Source organism: Plectrocnemia conspersa, unplaced genomic scaffold (assembly GCF_051122295.1).
Source record: "Plectrocnemia conspersa isolate PC_06_02 unplaced genomic scaffold, ASM5112229v1 ptg000003l, whole genome shotgun sequence".
NCBI classification, from domain to species: domain Eukaryota; kingdom Metazoa; phylum Arthropoda; class Insecta; order Trichoptera; family Polycentropodidae; genus Plectrocnemia; species Plectrocnemia conspersa.
In genome coordinates this window covers 4,285,205-4,308,355 of record NW_028277167.1, presented here as the reverse complement: position 1 = coordinate 4,308,355, position 23,151 = coordinate 4,285,205, and the positions used below count along the sequence as shown (strand labels likewise).

The window sequence follows — 23,151 nt, the reverse complement described above, 5'->3', positions numbered from 1 at the left end:
TTAAACATAAATTACTTTAAAAAATATAAAAAAATACTTTATGCATTTGACACACAGCTCTGTAACAAACAAAACACAACACACGCGTAATTTATTATCAGAACAAAAGCTACACCCACGCTTTGTGCAATATGAAAAAAACTACTGAGCGAAGATAATATAGGAAGAGCTTCGGGGGCAAAAGTCTTCAAAATATTCTGCGCTTCGACGTAGATCTAGGCAAACAAATTATGGCGCACCATTGAAACGCCGTCTGATGCGTGCGTGAAAGCGTGAGGCACCTTTCCCTAGCTTTCTTGTTCTGTCACACGTACTCTTGCATCTCGCTCACACATTACAAGCGAATCCATGCGAGAGAAAAGAGGATATACTTACCGCCCGATATATTTATAGCATATTTGCAGAAAAGCTACTATAAAAAATCCAAAGGTATCCTTAAATTTGTGTTTTTTTTCTTAAATGGATTGCCTTTAAAAACGGTATTTTTGTCAATAGTACATGATTATATTTTTTAATTTCACGCTTTATTTAATTTAAATAAATTGGAATATCCTCTAACATTTTTTTAAATGTGACAACTATTCGAATTAGTTATTTTTATATAAAATATTATTTTAAAACATGAACGCATAAAAAGTTGTTAAGACCCATGTGCCATATTTTTATGACTGACTGAAAAACGTCAAACTTATACATTTAACCTGCAACTGTCGCTTGCACGTGTGGATATTATCTCTGTTTTTATATAATAAACTAGCTTGTTTTTAAATACAATCTATCAAAATGGGAACGGTAAGTCTTAATTTATATTATAAATCTTAAAAGATCGCATAATTTTATCAATTTTGTCCAGAATTCTCGTAAGATGAAAGTCAGCAAGGCGAAGCACAGTAACCAAGTGATAACAAAATTAAAGAAACAGGGTAAAATAAAAATGCAAAGGCACAGAAAGAGAAAAATCGTGAATAGGGAGCCTAAAAAGCCGGTGGCTACTGTGACTCAAAATCACAGCGACGAAGATGAATCGGTTCAAGGAGACGAGATGATCGAGATGATGGAAGAAGAAGATTTGCAGTATTTGTTGAAGACTGCTGCTGCCCAAACAAAGTGAGTGTTGCGTTGTAATTATTGCATTTAAATTAAATTATATGTATATATGCTTTCGATAGGGCGAGAGAAAATCGTAAGCGAAAGTCTAAAGACGACGAAGAAATGAAAGAAGACGATATGGAATCCGAATATGAAAGTACTATTCCGATGCCGGAACAAAAGAAGAAAACTAAACAATTATTGCCTATTAAAACTAAACACGGATTTGAATCCAGGAGTATTGACGCTGACGGTAATCGTTTTATTTATTTATTTTATGTAACTACATACATAAAGATGTGATAATAAGATTGTTTTCAATTTAGAATTGAAAAGTAATGTTCCTCAAGAAGAAGAAGAAGAAGAAATGGAATTCGAACAATCGGATGAAGAAGATGAATCTAAAGGAAAGGATCAAGATTCAGATGCAGAAGATGAAACTCCAAAAACATTAGATAAAAGTAATGTAGTGTCTGCCACTGATATTATGTTGGCTAGATATGAAGACGTACAGAACAAAAAAATTACGATTGGTTCTCTATGTTCCGGTTTACTTGAATCACCAGAGTTGAAGGTATAGCATTCTATGATAGATTGCAATTTATGGGTTTTTAATGAATGATTTATTTTAGTTGAGCAATTTTTTCACTCTATTTTATCTGATGGACGATAAAAATAAATTAGGAAGTGAAAACTTGTTGACAGTTAGGAAACTAGCGATGGTGTCCGCGTTAGAAGTGTTCAAAGACATACTGCCAGACTATCAATTCACTCAACAAGATTTCGGAGAAGTTAAATGTTAGTAAATCATGTACATATGTACTATAGTAAGTTGCAGTTTAAATAGTATAATATTTTATCTAAATTTTTAGTGAAGAAGGATACCCTAGCTCTTAACAAATTCGAGACAGCTCTATTAGGTCATTACAAACGATACTTGCAGCGTCTCGAAAAGATGACTTCGTTCTTAGTGACCAAGAAAGGAGACACCAGGAAGATCAGCGCTTCGAATATAAAATTGGCCAACGTCGCCATCACCTGCATGTGCGATCTCCTAGTGTCTCATCCGTATTTCAATTATTCCACTAATATTGGAAGCATGTTGGTTCCGTTCTTGAATCATAGAAATCCGTCCGTTAGAAGCACTGTGAATGAATGCTTCAAAACAGTTTTCAAGGATGATAGACGAGGACTCATATCTCTGACGGTAGTGAGGAAGATTAATCAGTTCGTCAAGACGAGATCCAACGATGTTAATTGCGAGGTTTTGTACTGCATGATGGCGTTAAGAATTAAAGACGTAAATTTGGACGTTGAAAAAAAGTTGGAGATGAAGCAGAAAAAGCAAATGTCACATAAACAGAGGCTCATCAGTATGTCGAAGAAAGAAAGAAAGGTAAATTTAAAATCATTTATATATAAATTATTATCATACCTGTTGTAAATTCAAGAATCTATTTTCACTTCGTACTTATTTACTTGAACACCAAAGTATATTCAATTTTTTTAATAAACGATTAGGTGTAGTGGTTTCCAGTTCGCTTCTTCATCTGATAGTACATGCAAGAAGAATATTTTATATTCAAACGATTCAGATAAATGAGAAATTATTTACAGATGTCTCTTGTTAAGGAAGGGGAAAGGTTCATTGTTCCCTCAAGTGTTTGATCTTTTGACCAATGCAAATAATTTAAGGTGGTAAGTCGGAGATTCGAAAAAACACGTTAACTCGTTCCTGGCCCTAGAGGGAGACGTACATTTGAAAACAAGTTAACTTGTTAGCGGCACACACAGCGTTAATAGAACTTATGAATCTATTCGAACAGTGCAGAACACTAGCTCTAAAAAATAAAATGGTCAGAATTTTATTAACAGCCTGGTCATAATTATATTATTCAGGGTCAGAATAAATATTAGATGGTTAGAATAAAAATAGCATAAGGTCAGAATAAAAATATAGGGTGATAAGAATTAAAATAATGAACGGACATAATTATATTATTCAGGGTCAGAATAAATATCAAATGGTTAAAATAAAAATAGCATACTGTCAGAATAAAAATATAGGATGATCATATACATACTTAGAATGATATTTATAATCGACTTACCTGGGTTTTTCCATTAGGCTTAAAATTCTTGTTTTTTTTTGATTTCTAATTGTGAGCATCATTAAATTTTTATTATTTATTTTTAGAGAAACAAGAAGCTCAAGGAACTTGAAAAAGAGATGTTGGAGACGAAAGCCGAAGAAAACAAGCAAAGTAAACAACAAAATTTGACGGAAATAACAAAAGTTGTATTCATGATCTACTTTAGGATATTGAAACGATCACCTAATTCTAAACTTTTGAGTGCAACTTTAGAAGGATTATCGAAGTATGAATAAAATATAATATTTTATATTATTATTTAAAAAATTTATAAACCATATCAATTAATATTTTCAATTAGATTCGCACACGTGATGAACATAGAATTCTTCTCGGATCTCGTCAACGTACTGCACGGATTATTGCGAGATGAAGATTTAGGATATAGAGAGCGTTTACATTGTGTGGAAACTGTATTCGCTGTTTTATCAGGTCAAGGAGATGTGCTAAACATAGATCCAACTAGATTCTATTCACATTTATACAAAGATTTGCTAACAATTAATGCTGGTAATATATAATAATACAATTAAATTTAATATTATATTTTATTATTGGCAATGTTTCATTTATAGGTAGAAATCATGCAGATTTGCTTATCATATTGCGAACACTGACGAGCGTTTTAATTAAAAGACGGAAGAAGGTTTCTCAGCAAGTTTTGTTAGCGTTTATCAAACGAGCCACTACGTTGAGTATGCAAGTTTTACATAATGGCACACTCGGATGCTTAGGAATAATCAAGACAGTGTTACAAGTAATAATTTAATTAATACATATTGAAAATTAAATTTTAACGTATTTTATTAAATGTTTAGCAATCGAAAGCTACCGATGTGTTGTTGGAATTGGATCAAGAAATCGGATCGGGGCGTTACGACCCGTATTTAATGGAACCTGAATATTGTAACGCTTCAACTACGGCTCTATACGAATTAACTGCTCTTCGGCAGCATTATCATCCAACTGTCCGTATGATAGCGCTGAATTTAATGAACGGTGTTCCTACTTCAGGCGAAGGAAGCTTGCCGGTAGAGATTGGAAAACTGTAAGTTTAGCGATATAAATAACAATGATTTTCAAAACCTTTCATTAATATATACTAATTTTTAGAACGGCCGAACAACTTTTTGAACAATATGACGGTTCAAAAATGACGTTTAAGCCGTCGATACCGCCTCCGAAGAAAGTCACGGCAAAGACTAGACCGGGGCGTCACATCTACACGCATCCCAACTTTGAAAACTATTGCATAGAAATGGCGAACAAAAAATTGTGCGGCCCTTTTGACTTTACTGAAGTGTTTCAAAATAAAATAAATGACTGTGAAATTTAACGAGCGTTTATTATCAATGTAATAATTTATGTATCGATTTTTCTACTTGGTTGACCAAATCAGGAAACGACGGATCCGTTATACAAGTCTTAATGAAGTCATCGAATGAGAACCCAGGAGGAAAAAGAAGAGCTAAAACATAGCATTTTATTAACAAAATAAAATGTTTTAAGGACAGAAATTATATAAAAACCTGGACTATCATAATTCGTCGATCTCTGCAACTCGTTACGGAGCAACTCTTGAATATTTGGTTCTACCGTCGTCTGACTGCAATCTTCGGTGTTCAACGATGTTATAACTTGCATCGGAAAATATTTATCCAGTGCAAGTTGTACGCGTTCTATTTCATTGCAGTTTATTTTCATTTTTAGTTTATTTAGAACTCCCTTATAATCAGAAATAATGTAATATCAAATTATATAAAATAAATTGTATTAATGTTATATTTAAATAATGTGATATATAAATATACCTGTTCTTCGTACACTATAAGTATAATATTGTCTTTAATACATCCTTTCATTTGATTTGTAAGTTTAAGTGAAAAAGTTGGAGATTCGTGAGATAATAGTAGTAAAATGTCCGAAGATAGTTTTAAGCATAGATTGGCTTCATCTATATTTATCCAATTCTCGTTTTTAAATACAGTTATTTTTTCAACTGGACATGTAAAACCATCTAAAATTATTATTTCAATGTTTACAAAGAGTCATAGTAAAAAAAATAATTGGTCTGTGCATCTAGATAACACTTTTTTTTAATATATAATTTCACTCAAACATCAAAATACCGATTAAAAATAAAAATTGTTGACTGTTTCTTTTGGAAACTCATATGTTGAGAAATAGCTTTTCTGCCTTCGTTGGCAGACTATTTTTTTGTCGCGTAACTATGAAAAACTAATATACGATTTTTTTCTGTGTCGATTTATGGTGGTCGTCAAACATTTAAAATTCGTTACATTCAATATGGTAAGAGGCGGCTTCCATATATTATGTCATAGGTTTAGGGTAAGGGGAAAGGAAATTGTGACAATGTGTAACAAATGAGTTTGGCTCAATGAAATCTTGTGACATAGGAGGGGGGGGGGGGAGAAAAAATTCACGGAAGCTGCAAGACTCGAATTGAGTTCAACCAGAACAATACATATTTTTACGTTTATGTAGTGTAAAATCTAACCACCCATAGATAAAAACACATTTTTTACCAAGATTTTAATACGATTTAAAACTATGCTAATATTTTTGAAAATATAGAAAATAACAGTCATTCGCTGACGAACTTTCTTTTGTAATAAATGATTTAACATTACGTACTTTCTATGTTGGCCGCCATATTGAATTTGCTAAAAATAATGCTTTTTATTTTTTGGTCAAGGAAACATAAGTTTTGAACATAACATTGTTAAATTATTTAAATTTTAAAATACTTAGGTATTGATTATGTTACGATAAATTTATAAAAAGCGACTTAGTTGATTTATTGTTTGATTATGTGAGGATTGCCCGCTCAATATTGATTACTACAAAATTATAAATATTTAATTGTGGGGGCCGATTTACGGTGAATATGGCAACTGATCACAGGAAGATTGGTCACGTGAATTATTGCTCATACTAATATTGGTCACAAATCGATCGCTCACAAGGCGATTGCTCGTATGAATATTGCAAAAACGGAACATCGAACAAAATAACGTTTTTTCAGTTTTCAGTTCATTTCCGGTTCAAAACACTGCTAGCATTATCGTAAAATTAAGGGTTAAGCGCCTGCCCTTCAGAGAGGAGGGGGGCGCTAATTTTAGCAGAAGCCAGGAAACGATGAGGCGGATGCTCCAGAAATAATACGATACTAGTTCTAGCGACTGATCGACTGTGAGTACTGACTTGCGACTGTAGAAGGTCAATTTATATGTATTGGCGTGGCTATTGGAAGACTTTGGCGGGCTCGCAACGGCCGGTTGCGAGTCCGGCCTGCTGCCTTATTCACTATAACCGTAATAATATTGTACTATGTAGCTATTATAATTCGTCAATAAAAATACTACTGCATTGGCTTGATTTGTGTCTAATGGCCACCCGTCACCTTCCGTCGCTAAATAACAAATTGTGCTCAAATTGTTGAAAATTCATGGAGATACACGCGCAGATGTATAATTAAAATACGTGCAATTTTTACAAATATCAGAGCAACAAAAATGTAGTTAATAAATTGGTTAACAAGCTGATACTACCTTTTTATTGCCGCTGAAAATTACCATTATTTTTGAGGCTTTTAAGAAAATTGTTGTTTTTTATTTATTAATATATACATTCAAAACTTTGTATATTTTTAAAAATAAATCTCATCTTTACTTAGTTTTTAATTTATTATTGACACTTTTGGCCATAACGTCATAATATTGGCCATTAGCGACTGAACTGTCAAGTGCCATGTGCATACCATGACAGTTGAGCACTTCGCCGTTAGCTAACGAAATGGCGTTCCACGACGAAGTAGAAATAGAAGACTTCGAATACGACGAAGAAGAAGAAATATACTATTATCCTTGTCCTTGTGGCGACCGCTTTCAAATATCTAAGGTTTTTTTGTTGTAAAATCATATAATATTATTTTTGACTGGATCACGCTTATTACTAATGTTTATAGGATGAATTAGCTGCTGGGGAAGAGGTAGCTACTTGTCCTAGTTGCTCTTTGATTATAAAAGTTATATATGACCTAGTAAGTAGCTTGACCAATGTTTTATATTAATCTATATTGTGCTTTTGTGACTGTTTTAATTTTTCATAGGAAAAATATCAAGCCGAAGTAGAAGAAATTTCAACAGATGATGAAAAAAGGATATGCGAAGCAATGAAAGCGTTGTGATTTGATTTTTTTTGAACGATGTAAATATTGCATATTATTTTATGTATTAATATATTTTTGTACAAAATATGACTAAATAAAACAATTGATCATTTTTTTTACATTTGATGAGCAGTAATTGTAAAATACTAAATACAGTGTGAAAATATATTTTATTTCATATGGTTTCAGAAACAATTAGACTTACAACAATTTTTTTATTTTGATCTTTAAAATTACATACATATGTAAAGTTAGTCGTAAAACTCTTCTTTAGTTTTTTATTTGGCATAGCTACGACTTTGCAAAAATTTTCTAAATTGCCGTGAGCTAACGCATATTACGTGGAGATTATTTGGTCGTGATTTGTTTTCGCAAAGTTCTGTCAATCTGTTTTGAATTGTCTTTAAAGAATGTGCAAAAACTCTCGGGGATATGATGATGTCTTTTTCACAGTATCCCATTGATAATAAGTAATCTATCACATCCTTCACCTGTTGAGTAAATGTCATATTTTTTTTAAATGCATATTAATAACGAGTCAAAAATATTTTTCTTTTATTAGTTATAAAATTTCTTCAGATAACACAGCTTTTTATAGCATACTAATTGTTTGCAGAATATCTGAGATAATAGATTTCTTAATAACTCCTATACAATATTCAAGATTCAGTTAATTTTATCCATCAACTAACAGTATTAGATTGGATTTTTGGAACATCTACGTTCTCTAGTAGTAAGTTTTATGTCTTGCCTGTAAAACTGTCAGACATAATATTTTTGACGACAAAAAAGTAATGATCATATTTCTCAATTATTTTTTGTCTTGTTTTAGACAACTGCATTTTCATAATCTAAAAAATCTAGGTAAATTAGATGAGTTTTATGTCCCAGAAACATTGAAAAAGATGAAGATACTGAAGAAAGCAATTGTATGATTGTAACAATTCCTTCTCTAATCCATCGTATCATATGTATTTATATTTATTTGAAGCTGAAGTTGAAATTATTAAGTATTTTAAAATACTACCTTTTTGACGCGTACTGTTTTTATAGACGCAGCAAATAAAGACATTTCTTCAATAGTTTCAACGGAGCATTTCAATCTATTGGCCATGTAGTTCTGTACAGATTTATCTTTATTCAATAGCTTTTTAGAAGTGAGAGTAATATCGATGGATCTAAAAATGAAGGATATACGAAAATAAAAACGAAACAATATAATCGTCACAATTTACACTTACCTATTTAAAACATCTTCGGGGCATCTTACCATCCAAGTTTTGAACTTATCGTTTTCCATAACTTTGGTTATACCTAATTTATGAGCGATAAAACTGGTACTATACCGTAAAACCCACCAGTCATTTGAAATCTGCTCAGGTTTCACACCAATGCCTATAACATATAAAACCTATACAACTTTCTATCGAAATAAATAAATAAAGCATATAATTAACTTACTCAATAATAAAGAAAGGGAATCTTGAAGTTGCTTGAAATCTATAAAATATATGAATATTCTTCCATAAAGAGATTTTGCTAGAGGATATGGATCAATCTGTAACATGGCAATCATTTCAATCATCACATTGAAGAAATGATTTTGAAACAAATTGTCTTACCTTCATTTGTTCGCTTAGAAAATATAACCGATTTTGGTGCTCAAATTTCATATTAAACTCAATGCGTTGACATAATTTATTAAATTTTTTTAAAGGAGTTTTTAAGAATGGTATAGAATGATCTATATGTTGAAAGTGGGCTTTCGATGAATTAATCAATTTTTTTTGAAGTTCATCTATATATGAAACCATAATTAAAATATAACTAAACTACTCAAATGCTATATTAAAATGAATAAAACATTACCAGGTTTAATTGTTAGCAGCCATATATTATCTATTATAATGTTAGGGGTAACATTGTAGTCAAATAGGGTTTTCAAATTTTCAATAATAATTTCACTATCGCTGCTCAAAATATTACTATTAGAGTTGACGATTTTATTGGACTCTGTGCTGTTCAAATTAAGCCGTTCCATTAATATATCCTTTGTATATTCCACATCGGAAATTTTCTTTAAATTGGCTAATTTATAAGATTTACTGTGAATATATTTTACAACATTTATACTTTCGTTAGTTTGTACTGATGATAAATTGTGTGGTCTTAAAAATACGACACGAAAGTTAATTAATCGCTTTAACATAGTGTGATTCGTTTCTGGTTTAACATTAAATCGAATATTTTTGTTTACGAAAGAATACGGGAGCGGGGATAGTGAGGTTATGTCACACTGTCAATTTAGCAAACTTCATAATGCTTATTTGGCCATAACGAGGCAATATGCAATCATTACTTTTCTCTTTTTTTTTATTATATAAAAAATATTCAATAAAATATTTTTTTCTCTTTTAAATTTGATATGTGAGTTTAATTCTTTGAGTGATATCGCCGTACATCTACGGCGGTTATTCTTTTACAGTTTTAAGGTACTCAGAATATTTATATATTTACATATACAACTAAAGAAATAATATACAAAATACTCGATATTTTGATTTCAAAAATGATGTCAACAGTACTTGTATTGGTTTTGTGAGAGCCTAGATTTGTTATAGCTAAAACTTGGCGGCACTTGGGTAACACTGGTGTGATGGTTATGTCTCTCGCCTGTCAACCCTCGACCTGTTCGGGCTCGTGCCCCGTTCAAATGTAAACAACTTTAATCTTTAATAAAAACACTACTGCAGCGGCCCAAATTGTGCAAATTGCCACCCGTCACCATCCCGTCGTTAAAGTTTGTTGTAAATTACGAAAGCATTTTTTTATCGTATCAAACGAAGATTCTAAGTTAACTTAATATACTGTTTTAGGGGCGGTGATGATGGCGGGTGGCAATGAGACACAGATTGAGCCGCTGCAGTAATATATTTATTGACGGTTACAGTGTTTACATTACAAGGTGGGGCGGACGCGCGACGGCACGCGTCCGAACCCTTACAAGCTTGCCGGTAGAGAGAACGAAAACCGTCACAACAATGCCACTCCAACGCCGACCAGTTTTGGCTATAACAAATCTATATTGGCCCCCATACTGTTTTATTATATATTTCTTTGCGACGCTTCCCGAGTTATTGTTTTGTCATATCACAGTTCTTGTAGTCTAGACTTTTTGATCTAATATTTAATTTGTCAATTGATTTTATATTTTCAGAGTGTAATTAAAAAGACGTACTTTTTAATAGGCTCTTTAAATTAAGAATTTAATTATTTCTGGTCTATAAAAGTCATAAATATTTTTTCAACCATGTTAAGAAAAAAGCGGAGCAGAAGGTCGGAAAATAGAGAGAAAAGCTGAAAAGAAATCACACATGTCTAGTAAATTAACGTAATTGACATCTTATTTGCCACACAAATTTTATTGTACGGTTTCGTATAAGTGGCCTTTAAAATTTAACGAAACAAGAGGGCTTAAAAAATTGGTTTGTACCTGGGCGGCCAGGTATCCAGGACCGGCCTTGGATGTAAGTGAAAGTGTAGACGAAGAGCTGGAATTGTTGATTAATCGGCGTTCGCAACTTTGTGTCTTTTATTATAGTTCCCTTTGGCGCATTTTGCATCTGGACTTGAACAAAGGGATAATACAAGGACTGAAGCCCAGAGACCATGGCCAACGAAGAATTTACGCATATTGTGTTTTAGAGTAGCAGGAAGTTGACTGTGATTTTTCAAAACAAAACTTTTTCTCTGATGAGATACATTTCCATCTCTCTGGGAATGTTAATTAGCAAAATTGCCGCACATCGGGTGAGAAAAATCCTCACGAGCTTCACGAGAGCCTATTACATGCCAAAAAGTTACTATTTTGTGCACATTGTAGTCGGGCGGCGTCATTGGGCGTTACTTTTTTGAAAATTATGAATTTCGGACTGTGACAGTCGATGGTGAGAGCTATAGGCGCATGAAACCCGATTCTTTTTGGCACGAAATCGAAGATATTGATGTTGCAACAACATGGGGTAACTTGCCACACATCGGGTGCAACGTTAGATGTTTTAAGTGAAAAGTTTCCAGGTCGTATTATTTCACGTTTTGGTGATATCAACGGGCCGCTAAGATCATGCGATTTAACGCCGTTAGGTTTTTTGTGGGGTTACGCTAAGATCGTATCTACGCAGACAAATCCAAAACATTCGAGTACCTAAAAACCATCATCCGTCGAGATACCGCCCAAAATGTACGAAAAAGTCATCGCAAGGATTGGCTGCTGCAAAAGATCCGAAGGTGACCTATTAATTTACATTATTTTTCATAGTTAATAAAATACAGCAATTGTTCGATTAATAAAAAAACGAATATCCTTAATTTTTTGTTGTTTTAAAAAAAGTTTAGAAACTGAAAGTTGGATCACCTTTATTACTGTATCTTGGTCGATTCAACTACTGATCTAAAACATCGGTAACAGCTTGCCCGAGTAATCAGGTATGTCGATGTGAATCTTAATAGTAAGAAAAAAATGATCGAAGAAGCATTTTTAGATTTTGTTGAGGTACACGCAAAATATGTAGCAAGCCTTGAAATACTAATCCTAGAGAGTCTTAAATCCAACTGTCGGTCACAATGTTATGATAACGTTCGTGACATTTATAAGATTCAGCAAAATAATTCGAATTGTAGTGTTAAAAGTGATTTTTGTAAATTACATAGTTTCAATTCAACGGAAGAAGTATTTGGTTTGATATTTGGTTTGTGATTGATTTCTTATACATTAAAATTAGGTATTTATTAGCATTGAATCAACTTAGCAGTCATCTTAATAAATTCCACATGTTTATATATCACCTACATGAGCTAGAAATGCTAATTTTCAAAGCCAGTGAATTTGTCTTCTCCAATTAATAATCATTAGTGATTCTAATGTTGTCGTTGACAATATGAATGTTAGGTTAACGAAATTTATGTTGGTTCAACCAATGTTTCTATAGAAAAAGTAAGGTACATTAAAAAGTTTTATCAGAATTTACATTTATGAGTCATCTCTTATCTTGCCGAGATATTATGTTGTTGTTTATTTCCGCTTCTGTGAAAGCTTATTATATAACATTATATACAACACATCATCGAAATATATTATTTTACCCCTTTCCCATATCAATGTAATTATCCGTCCTATAATAAAACATAAGTTTTATAAATAATAAAAATTATGGCACTAGATGTTTCAGTTTCCCAGATAAAAAGGTTGTTTGTTATCCTCATTATATATGTTTTAAACTAAAACTAGCACACTTAGAAGATATACTACAAATAAATAAATACTGAATTAATTTGCTATGTACAATGGAATACTTGTTTTCTCATTACTTATTATATAAAGAAAGCTGCATTGTTTGCCTGGCCGTGTAGCAATTTTTTGGATAAAATCAATAAAGGATTCCATATTTTGTAAATAAAATAGAAAAAATAAAATCTTTATTTTTGCGTATTTTATTTACTGTGTAATGAAAGCATGTTACAACACATTTTACTGTGCTAAAACATATATAAACATACATATTCATATAATATAAGTGAAAACGCATACAAGATTGACTCGCAGTAAAAAAATAATAATAATTTCATAACACACAAACATAAACGTAAAGCAAAGCCTAGAATATTATAAATAAAAACAATCACAGGAACATAAATTATTATGCACATATTATATATTAATATGTTAAATTTGGTTCTTTATATATATATGTATATATACCTAAAGTAAAACAAATCGCTAATCTATAATTTATAAAATATAAATTTTAACATATCAATTCCTACATGTAAAGATGTGAGATTATACTTCGAAACAATTCCTTGGAGATGTAATAGTCTTTAAAAATAACTTAATCATAATTTCAAGAATGCTGTGCTCAATAAAACTTTTATGTGTATTTATACTCAACGGTAATGCTTTATTTACATTTATAAGTACATTAATGTTTAATCAAAATGTTTGTTTTTATTAAATTTGGGAGTTTTAGATCTGAGGGAAGTACTTATGAATTCAATTAGTTAAGATTTCGTATCTTAATACTAGAACGTCCGAAATCAACGCACATGTACGATGACATTTAAGATAAATAATCGAAGATGCGTAATAGATCGATTGTAAACAATACAACATGACAAAGTAGAAGCACACAGATTGCCACACAATGAATATTTATTGTCTGCCATCTCCTATGTACATTATTACATTACTTTACCCTGACATTAATAAAATATATGTATATGCTTATAAGTTTTATGCAAAAAGTTGAAGGACATTGGAAATATGCATTTAAAGTCATTCAATTACTTTGATATATATTAATTATGTTATAATGACAATAAATACAGATTGTGTCAAGCCAATATTAAAATGTAATATATAATAAATAAATGTTTATATAAGAAATTAAGATATGTAGTACATATGTTTGACTAGATATTTATTAAATTAAAATTAATCATGGAAAAATATTTAGTAAATATTATATATTTAGTATTTAAAGCGCTTTAAAGTAAACAAAAAATAAATCGCTAGACAGTTTATACCATTTGCACTTTTGCGGAAATTGAGAAAAAATAAAATAAAGGAAGAAAAAGTGCTATGGTGATAAACTGTTAAGGGACTGTAAGTACAGTATGTCAAGTAAAATTAGAATTGAATGATTTGGTAGCACGGTATTATGTGTATTAAAATATGTTTCTCTGAATTATTGGCAGTGGAAGTAGTTTTTAATATATTGACTGGAAAGACTCCCCTTCTTAAGCAAAGGAAAAGTTGATACGCAGCATTTGGCCGTAAATCTCAATACTCGCTGACAATTTGTTTGAAAAAATGCATCTCAGATGCTTTGATTTGTTTTTAAATTATGTCGGACACTTATTTTCTTGACTTACTGTATGTACTATAACTAAACAATAAAGATCAATGGTGATTCTTTCACATATTAGCTAAATTTATGTTAAGTGTACTTTTGCACGAATGTCACATAAAAACATAATTTTTATAAAAATGAATTTTTATCAAAAATTACAAATGGAATGCATTTCTATATATTTATAAATACTGATAAAAAACTAAGGCTATGAATGTTATAAATTAAGCATTTTTTTGCCGATCGTATTCAACATTATGGTTGTTCTAACCACGATGCTTGAGTCGAGTTCGCAGACTTCATCTTTATATTAAACTGTTTTAGTGTAGCTTCCAAAGCAGAGCCGTTACCGCTGAAGTAAGCCGATACGGCATTGTGAAAGAGCAGTAGCTGTTTGTGCATAACCTTGATCTGAAATAGATACATTTATAAAGATATATATTATAGAAAAATATATACGATTAGGTGTCTATAAATATTTACTCGGTTCTCATCCAAAAATTTCAATTTGACAGAAACATCTTGTTTGAGTTTCTCGTAGCTTTGTCGGTGGGCATCGTATTGTTTCTGTAGATCTTCGATAGTTTCGTTATTTGCTGTAACTCCTCCAGATAAAGTAGCCGTTTCTAGATCACATCTATATGCGTCGTATTCAATTCTGTAAATTAAATAATGCGTGTCGAAAAGTGAATTTGTATGTAAATATGTAAAAATAAATAATTAAAAACACAAGTATGCTTCAACTAGTCATTGAAAAGGCATTAGACAGTGTGCCGTAACAACCCTTGATTTGAAGCTTGTTGTGTTTGAAGCAAATCTAGCAAGCATAATATATTAATCAATACCTCGCCGTCTCGTATTGCTTGATAGTGAGCAACGTATCTTCGATTGTCTTATGACAAAGGGTGTTAACAGATGATGTGAAGAAGTTGAGAGCGCCCAGCAGAACTTCTCCGTTTCTGGTGAGATTTCGTTGAGTCTCAGAGTTGTACAAAAACTCCTCTTGCAATTCTGGCGATTTTTGAGCTAAGTCGGAAAAAGCTTCACCCAAAGCGTGCTACGAATACAAAATTATATTTATATATAAATAAATAAAATAAAACCTTCGACAACAGTTACTACAATACATACCTGCGTTTGAACAACATTATAAAAATGACTGGCGAGCGCCCTCGATAATCTCAGAATGTTGGAATACTTTCGCTGAGTGTCCCTTAAATGTTCTATTTGTGATTCGAGATCTATAATAAAAAACATGATTACACTGTAGACAAGATTTTTATGTAAAATGACATAAAAATGTAATACTGGTGCGTATATAAAGATTTATTTTATAGTATTTTAGAAAAAATATATATTACTGTGGTAATGGATGTGTTTATCTTTCAACAATGGTGATACTTTTATCAATGCTGAATTTTTTCGGGTAATAAATGACTGTTATTACTGCGGTTAATTTTAATTGGAACACGTGTTATAAATCGAGAATAAAAAACTATTATCTTTTGATACGGACAAACGTGATTACACACTGCACTGTTACAGAACTGTCATCCATATTAATAAACATGGGAAGTTATGTGACAGGGTGTCTTGATATTTTGTTTTCAAGGACTTTTTTGTCAGTAGCAAATTTCCCAGCATAATTATTGATCGAGTTTACACGTCTCTAAAATGCACGAGCAAAGAACAAACTAATAATATTTTTTCTAACTTCAAAAATCTTTATATTTTCAGACCATTTATATTTTAGAATTTTATAGATATTAAGTGAGTAATGTTTAGAAAATATAGTTTTTGTTTTATTTTTTTCTATTACCTATGATCTTTTTATGATAAAAAAATGTTTCTAAGCATAGTAGAATTTATACGTACTAAGTATAGGATTGCAAAAATACCAGGATTTTTATTACTGGTAATACCGAGAGAAAAAACAGTCAATATTGGTATCACCGATATTGACATTATTATTTTTTTATTAATTGGTAACAAAAAATATCGAAATAAATATGTCAATTTATTCAAAGGCAAACTGAATGGTTTATAGCAAGTTTATGCTGTAATGTATTGTTAAATGTTGATACATGCTTGGGTACTTTGCGCAAAAATCTAAGTATTTCAGAGTTCTAACACCTTATTTGAAAATATTCAATGAAGATGTAGTGACTATTGTCTTCATATTTTTTTGGGAAATATAGGAAACAAGAAGGTCAAATTTCTACTTTAATTGCTGACATTCATGACCAATTTTCCGTATGTCTGTATGTGCATATTTTGTGTTTTGAACGATAAGAAGCTTTTAAACAATCTTCCTTACATTCAGGTACTTCTAAAAATACTTTATACGATGATCTTTTATTGTGTTGTCTACGAGTACTGATAAAAATCAATAAGACGATTATGTACAAAAACCTTTTTGTCCCATTTATTTTTCACTTTCATTCATTTACTATAAAAAATACAGGCGGCAAATCTTTATTCTTTTGGAACAATACGTGACCACTTCTGGGTGGATTCTAAATTTTAATACCAGGAGCCAGAGCACTAGTCGCTGATTTATTCGAATGAAATTCCTATATTACTTATTTTTGGTCAGTTACGATTTTCCGAAACAACCTTATGCAAAATAAGTGTGTAGAAAATTGTAAATGTTTGTTTAAAATGCGACATATTTTTTTCTAAAAATAGTTTATGTAATCTTATTTTATTAATTGCACATATAATATTTATTTAAAATATCTTCATCATTTTTATTTTCGAAAGATATATCTCTTGTATACTTATATTTTTTTACTCGTGATAAAAGTAACATAAATTCAATTTCAGCTATAAATGTTTATGTAAATATTATAGAATACATAAAAACGGCATAATTCATTTTTATATTGATATCATAAGTCGATAACCTTACGGTGAGCATTATTTTATTCTCTGTTTTGCTTTCAAGCAATATGAGAATCGTCGTTTTTGTAGTTTTAAGTCATGGAGATATCGTTTTCAGCAAATAAAACAGATTAGAGAATTTTTTTTCAGTACTACTGGTATTGTAATCAAAAATACAAATCATGTAGTTTTTTTGATTAGTTGGCCAGTAGATCGGTTGTCATGTAGAGATACACCTCAAGTTATTTTACACTGCCACTTTGTACAATTTTATGGAGAATTTTTGGCATTATAATCACCTACAGCAATAAATTAATTTCCTAGTGTGCTCAAAAATGTTTTATAGTTTTCTTTTTTAATATTGTACTTTGGTGGACAATATACAGTAGAAAGCATTAATCATGAGGAATGATCTTGAATTTTAACGTTATTCGCTCAAAGGTGTTCTTCTTAAAATTTTTCTTCTTTGTGATGTTGAATATTGTTTTAATTATTACTGCTGTGCCTTCAGGTGCAGTACGTTCTGGGTGTCTCATGGAATAAACGCAGTATCCGGGTATTTTGAAGTAAGTTTTTTCCATAAAATGAGTTTCGGAGACCAGTAAGACATTTATTTTATGTTGTGAAAACAAAAAAATATTTCTTGTGTGTGTTGCGAAAGACCGTTGGCGTTCCATATGGTAATATGTAGTAAGGCGTTAATTTTGCAATACTAAAAACAACTACTATTAGTAGGTTGAGCCTAGTATTAATTTGTTGCATTAGCTCTTTCACAATTTTTATTTATATCATATAAGACCTTGTTTTTTTTTAATATTTCGATTAGTTGCATAGCGTTATTTCGAGCTTTTTGACAATACGTTGGTTTGTTCTCGGTTGACTCAGTTGTATCTGAGTTGTTTTGTTCGAAGTTGTAGATGTTGTTTATATATCAGAGATTAATTTTGTCTTTCACTAGTTAAATGCATCGCTGCACACTTGACACACATTGGTGATTTATTACAACAATCAAAGTAAATCTGTATTTACCTGTATCAATGGTACGCGAAGATTTTCCTAATTTTTCATACATCAATTGCTTGGTACATTTATAAGTAGATATGCTCCACGTCTTCAGCGAGTCCATTCTAGAAGCTCCACTTTTAAATAAACCACCGTTTTGAGTCGGAGTTGTGCTACCTATTGATAAAACCAACGATTAGATTACATTTTTTATTATTATGATTAATATGATTAAATCGTACCACTAGGTGCTGGAAACGGCATGCTTTGCGAATGAGTCGGAAATTTGGCTTCCGTGCCAGAACTGACAGATCCGCTAGATTCGTTTAAAGATGGAGTATCCTTTAGCATTTCGTGAATACTCCGTTCCGAAGTACTTGTAACGATGGTTTGGGCCATGACGCACAGTTAAATAATAGAAATCTGAAATACAATTCATTCTCAATAAGAAATACGTGGTTTTTGTGGGATATTATAATAGTACAATATTACACAATGGGAATTCCAATTTAACGATTAATATAAATAGATTATTCAACAGACAGTGACAAGTGAACTATGGAAGTTCTGACTTTTCGTACAAATTAATGACATTTTGATCGAATAGTTCAATTGAACTTCTGACGTCACAGCCAATGAACTTGACAACGAGAAATGTGACTCTGTCGTTATGGAAAGTTAATCGTACAATATATCAGATTGTAGGGAATGGGAACTTCTTTAAGAATATGGTGATGTACTTTTTACTATTCGGTTACAAGTAGTAGAAGAGTAATTACATTGTTAAGAAAATGGTCGAGTGACGGCGCCGACGGCCACTACTTTGATTTTATTATTATAATTTGGCCTTAAGGACTTAATTATTTGCCATAATCTTAAAGCCCATAGTTTTCACAAACGCAGTTAAAATTACATATTATCTAAATATATTCATTTATGTAATTGTTAATTTATTTATTAGAAAAATATAATTTACATAAAGTGAGTGGGGTAATACCGAACGTTGAAAAATAAATATATTAGGGGTGTCCAAAAGAAAGGACGTATTTATACTGAATAACTTTTATGTTCAGTTGTGACTTATTTGTTGTTTGCGCCGATTGTCTTTCTTTCGGTACTGTTTAAATTAACATCTGGAAAGTGCGTTATGAACATAACAACAAAAAAGCACCCAAGTTTTATTTAATGAAAGATTTGTTCCGAGTAAGGTGTTTTTACGCACTTATATGCTGTATAAATTTCACAAAAAAATCGGCAACCAGAGCAACCAAAAACATTTGTGCCGTCTATGGTTCAATTTTACTGGTTCGTCAATTTAAGAAATTGTTCCAAAGATTTAAATCTGGAAATTTTTGTTTGGAAGACAAGCCAAAAATCATCGATGATGACTGAATAGCTGCAAAATTGAAGCCAATACAGAGATGTGGATTCACATTCAGGAGCTTACAAAATATTGGAAAGGCGTGGAAACAAGGCGTGTGGGTTCCCCTCTCACTAAGCTACAAGAACAAAGCGACGCACCTGCCTTATATTGCGAGTCACGCGAGAAAAAATTAATGCTCTCGGATGGAAAACTGTTTCCACGTTTTCTCGATATAGCACTATCAGATTTCCATTTATTTAAATCTCTACAACATAATTTAAATGGTGATAGATAAATAACCATTAGGAATGTAATTAGTATTGTAAATATGTTTGTAATTTTTTGGAAATATATTTAATTAATTTGTGTTTTCTCCTGCTGCAGAAATTAATAGTTAATATTTAATGAAACAATGTAGTACTAACTACTTTATTGATTCTAATTTTTTAAGTTTATATATACAAAACATTTTTTTTGTTTTGACTTGTATACTTCCTAAAATGTTGTATATACATAAACATGTACGTCTCTATCTATATATATAAATATTTTATTAGATATACTTTTGTTTCATTATTGAGATATTAAAGGAATTGAACCTGGTCTTGGATCTGAGCCCATCGGGTCTTCCCAAACCAAAGTAATGATGTATTCGGATACTTATAGAAGAGCTGTCAACATTTTTTTAGGTGAGCTTGATTTTTTGTACTAATGTAGAGCACGCTCAGGACAAGGATTCCGGTTTGTTATTGTGTGCGTGAATTGTGTGGCTCAAAACAATTTCGCTCAGAATATTTAATTTTTTTATTTTAAAAGAAACATACATCTGAGCTAAGTTGGAAATTTCAACGGACAATTAAAAATATATTATATAATCGAAGAATCCAGACATTGATGTCATTAATTAAATATTTGCAAAATTCAAAATCTTTCACTTTAGCTATTCTTCAAAAGCAAAAAGATATAAAATGGGGAAAGAAATTATTCGCAGATTGTTTAATGGCTCGACGACTCTATTAAATCATTAGAATCCATGGAATAAATTAAAAAATTATCATTGGGGCAACGATAAGAATAATAACTTGTTTAAGCCTTACAGAGAATAGTGTAAAAAACCAACAGCGTACGGATTAATGGAAAAATAATTAAAATATTTTAATCCACGGGTAAGAGAACGAATAACTTACAGTGTATATTTGAAGCCTTGATATCAATTAACCCAGATATGCCCAAGAAATTTTGTTCTCTTAAAATTTAATTTATAAATAAAAAACAGTGGCACGAGTTTAGTGACCTACCCATGGGACAGTGGGCATAAATCACCAGAAAAGATCGAACTTCTGTGCCACACTTCATTTTAATGACGAATACCAGTGTTGACGAATCAGCGACTGTCCTTAAAAGAGAAAGCGAGACAACGAAGTACACGCACACAATAACAAACCGACATCCTTATCCCGAGCGTACTCTATGAATATATTAAGAGGATTGCATTATTTTTTTCAAATTTAATGATATGCTTTCGAAAAAGCTTCGAAACCACTGTGTTAGATTCTGAATTTTTATTTATAATAATAAATATCCTAGCTCCAATATATACATAATATATAAAATAAGGTGAAATTGGAATATTAATATATTTACACAATTTAAAATGCAATAATGGAATTAACTAATTCTTGCTGATTTTGACATTCAAATTTGAAGATTTATTGGTGGTGGTGCATGGGTCAATTTTTCCAGAAAGAGAATTGTTGCAAAAAAATCGTAGTGCTTAAATTAATCCGGTATTTCTATTCAATTGATGAAATAATTATAATTCAATGTATTATTAGTAATAAATTGGATTTACATTTTTAGTATTATTTTTTATACATAGAAATCTCAAAAATCTCTAGATTAATGTTTATTCAAATACCATGAAAATATATTACTAATAAATCCTTACCATCTTTTTCCCTTATCTTTGAAATGTCGGTTTTTTAAGCAAAGATGATGATTATTTGTAAAATTTTAGAGAACGGTTGATATTTTTTAGCACTTATAGTTTTTTTCTAATATAGAAACATAATCAATAATTATACATATATTTATTCACAATTTAACATACAATGTATCTATTTAATAACATTTATATTATACACAAATATTTATTATAAATTATATTACGTTAGATGTTTTTTTCCAAACAACTGAGCTTTCTTATCAAACGCCGGTGATTTGATTAAAGTGTTTTCTTTGTAAAACGGATTCATGGAATGTTTTATGTAAGTCTCATACATTTCGGTGAAAAAGGTCTTTATACCGTCTTCATTTTTAATATCGTGCACCATTATAAATCGCATGTGACTAGCAGTCACAAAAGCGGACACAAACCATTGGTTAAATTTATCGACAGACTTGAGATACATGTCGTTTACTTTCCACATGTGTTCGTCGACCAAATCCAACGCAGCATGAGCGATAAACTGATTGAGATGTCGGTGATCTTCCTTCTGTAATATAAAGGTATCATGTGAAACTTAATCCGAACATGTTACTGCAATAGGTCATATGATATACTACTGTGCATTCAAATTCGCATGGTAAAATATATAAAGCTTTCTGTGATAATAAAATTATTACCTTAACCTCTTTATTAGCGGGCGCGAATTCCATTTCAAATATTGGGTTATCTAAATGGCCGACTATTACGAAATAATATGTTCCAGCCATTGTTATAGATTTTGTACGGTATTTATCATCGCAAGTAAATGACAGCCGTAGTGGCGAGCTGTCAAACAGCCAAGTTCTTAATTTTGGCCCTAACGCCGCGAATCATTGGCATTTACTTTTAAATAAATTTCCCAAGATATATGTTGATAAAAAATATAAAACTACTCATTAAACGTTAAACTATACTTTAATAATTCATTATATATATATATAATTAAAAATATAATATTTATTAAATAGTTTAAAAAACTAGAAAAATTTATCATTGTAAATATTATTGGCTAATCTTCTGGGACGTCATTTAAGGGGAACAGAGGAAGGACATGTTGGTCATTTGCCCTTCTTTGCATTTGGCCAGAAAAATGCATGTCATTTAATGAAATACTATGAATTTTAAATGTCTATGAAAGGCAAATTAGCAGTTGATGTTCAAATCCAAACATAACATAATAAAAACTATTAAAATAATTATAGTTTTAAAACTTTCATTAGGTCAAGTCTAAATACAAATCATTTCTTAGTGGAAAATAAGGGGAAGAAAAAGTATAGACAGATGTCGCATCTCATATATTGCTCCATAGTTTGTCTGCACTTGGATATTACACTATGTTTCAGAAAAATATTTAATAACCGTTATCACTACGACTTATGATATAAGAGTATTGGTTAAAGTGCATTCAAAGCAAATTTTAGTCAATAGGAAAGTGCAAAAACAACTATCGCTTCTCAGAAGTCAAAAATTCACGCCAAAAGCAATAAAATCTGGTCGGCGCCGTCGCAGTGGGAGCGTTTGGTAACGAGTATTTCCACTGCGATGGCACCGACACGATTTGCTTGCTTTTGACG

At 31.2% G+C, this 23,151-nt stretch overlaps 5 protein-coding genes across 9 annotated transcripts; 2 read left to right on the top strand and 3 right to left on the bottom strand.

The window, feature by feature from the left end:
- The first annotated feature begins 666 nt into the window (after positions 1-666).
- Positions 667-4,759, top strand: Noc3 (Nucleolar complex protein 3). Its single transcript, XM_088182312.1, has 11 exons — positions 667-792; positions 854-1,107; positions 1,170-1,342; positions 1,416-1,663; positions 1,722-1,887; positions 1,962-2,485; positions 3,287-3,468; positions 3,544-3,752; positions 3,818-3,999; positions 4,061-4,290; positions 4,356-4,759. The coding sequence occupies exons 1-11, from the start codon at positions 784-786 to the stop codon at positions 4,576-4,578; spliced, it is 2,400 nt and encodes a 799-aa protein (XP_088038438.1). The 5' UTR covers positions 667-783; the 3' UTR covers positions 4,579-4,759.
- A 2,223-nt stretch (positions 4,760-6,982) lies between these two features.
- Dph3 (Diphthamide biosynthesis 3) lies at positions 6,983-7,546 on the top strand. The gene is made up of 3 exons (XM_088182803.1): positions 6,983-7,163; positions 7,231-7,305; positions 7,375-7,546. The coding sequence occupies exons 1-3, from the start codon at positions 7,059-7,061 to the stop codon at positions 7,450-7,452; spliced, it is 258 nt and encodes an 85-aa protein (XP_088038929.1). The 5' UTR covers positions 6,983-7,058; the 3' UTR covers positions 7,453-7,546.
- A 39-nt stretch (positions 7,547-7,585) lies between these two features.
- On the bottom strand, positions 7,586-9,755 carry mTTF (mitochondrial transcription termination factor). Of its 3 annotated transcripts, none has more exons than XM_088182801.1 (6): positions 9,304-9,755; positions 9,057-9,232; positions 8,896-8,992; positions 8,676-8,857; positions 8,462-8,612; positions 7,586-7,925 (listed from the first exon to the last, which is right to left on the bottom strand). In XM_088182801.1, the coding sequence occupies exons 4-6, from the start codon at positions 8,732-8,734 to the stop codon at positions 7,713-7,715; spliced, it is 423 nt and encodes a 140-aa protein (XP_088038927.1). In that variant the 5' UTR covers positions 8,735-8,857; positions 8,896-8,992; positions 9,057-9,232; positions 9,304-9,755; the 3' UTR covers positions 7,586-7,712. The 3 variants fall into 3 exon arrangements, with proteins under 3 accessions (XP_088038927.1, XP_088038926.1, XP_088038925.1); XM_088182800.1 differs by having other exon boundaries at positions 8,676-8,845; XM_088182799.1 differs by having other exon boundaries at positions 8,676-8,829.
- A 4,567-nt stretch (positions 9,756-14,322) lies between these two features.
- Positions 14,323-19,071, bottom strand: Arfip (ADP ribosylation factor interacting protein arfaptin). 2 transcript variants are annotated; one of them, XM_088183214.1, is made up of 7 exons: positions 19,007-19,071; positions 18,470-18,650; positions 18,255-18,404; positions 15,474-15,583; positions 15,188-15,399; positions 14,826-15,000; positions 14,323-14,753 (listed from the first exon to the last, which is right to left on the bottom strand). In XM_088183214.1, the coding sequence occupies exons 2-7, from the start codon at positions 18,624-18,626 to the stop codon at positions 14,598-14,600; spliced, it is 960 nt and encodes a 319-aa protein (XP_088039340.1). In that variant the 5' UTR covers positions 18,627-18,650; positions 19,007-19,071; the 3' UTR covers positions 14,323-14,597. The 2 variants fall into 2 exon arrangements, with proteins under 2 accessions (XP_088039340.1, XP_088039341.1); XM_088183215.1 differs by lacking the exon at positions 19,007-19,071 and adding an exon at positions 18,968-18,985 and having other exon boundaries at positions 14,469-14,753.
- Positions 19,072-21,663: 2,592 nt separating this feature from the next.
- On the bottom strand, positions 21,664-22,393 carry Trs20 (trafficking protein particle complex subunit 2). Of its 2 annotated transcripts, none has more exons than XM_088182462.1 (2): positions 22,216-22,393; positions 21,664-22,085 (listed from the first exon to the last, which is right to left on the bottom strand). In XM_088182462.1, exons 1-2 carry the CDS (start codon positions 22,303-22,305, stop codon positions 21,756-21,758), a joined length of 420 nt encoding a protein of 139 aa, XP_088038588.1. In that variant the 5' UTR covers positions 22,306-22,393; the 3' UTR covers positions 21,664-21,755. The 2 variants fall into 2 exon arrangements, with proteins under 2 accessions (XP_088038588.1, XP_088038589.1); XM_088182463.1 differs by having other exon boundaries at positions 22,222-22,388.
- Positions 22,394-23,151: the final 758 nt, after the last annotated feature.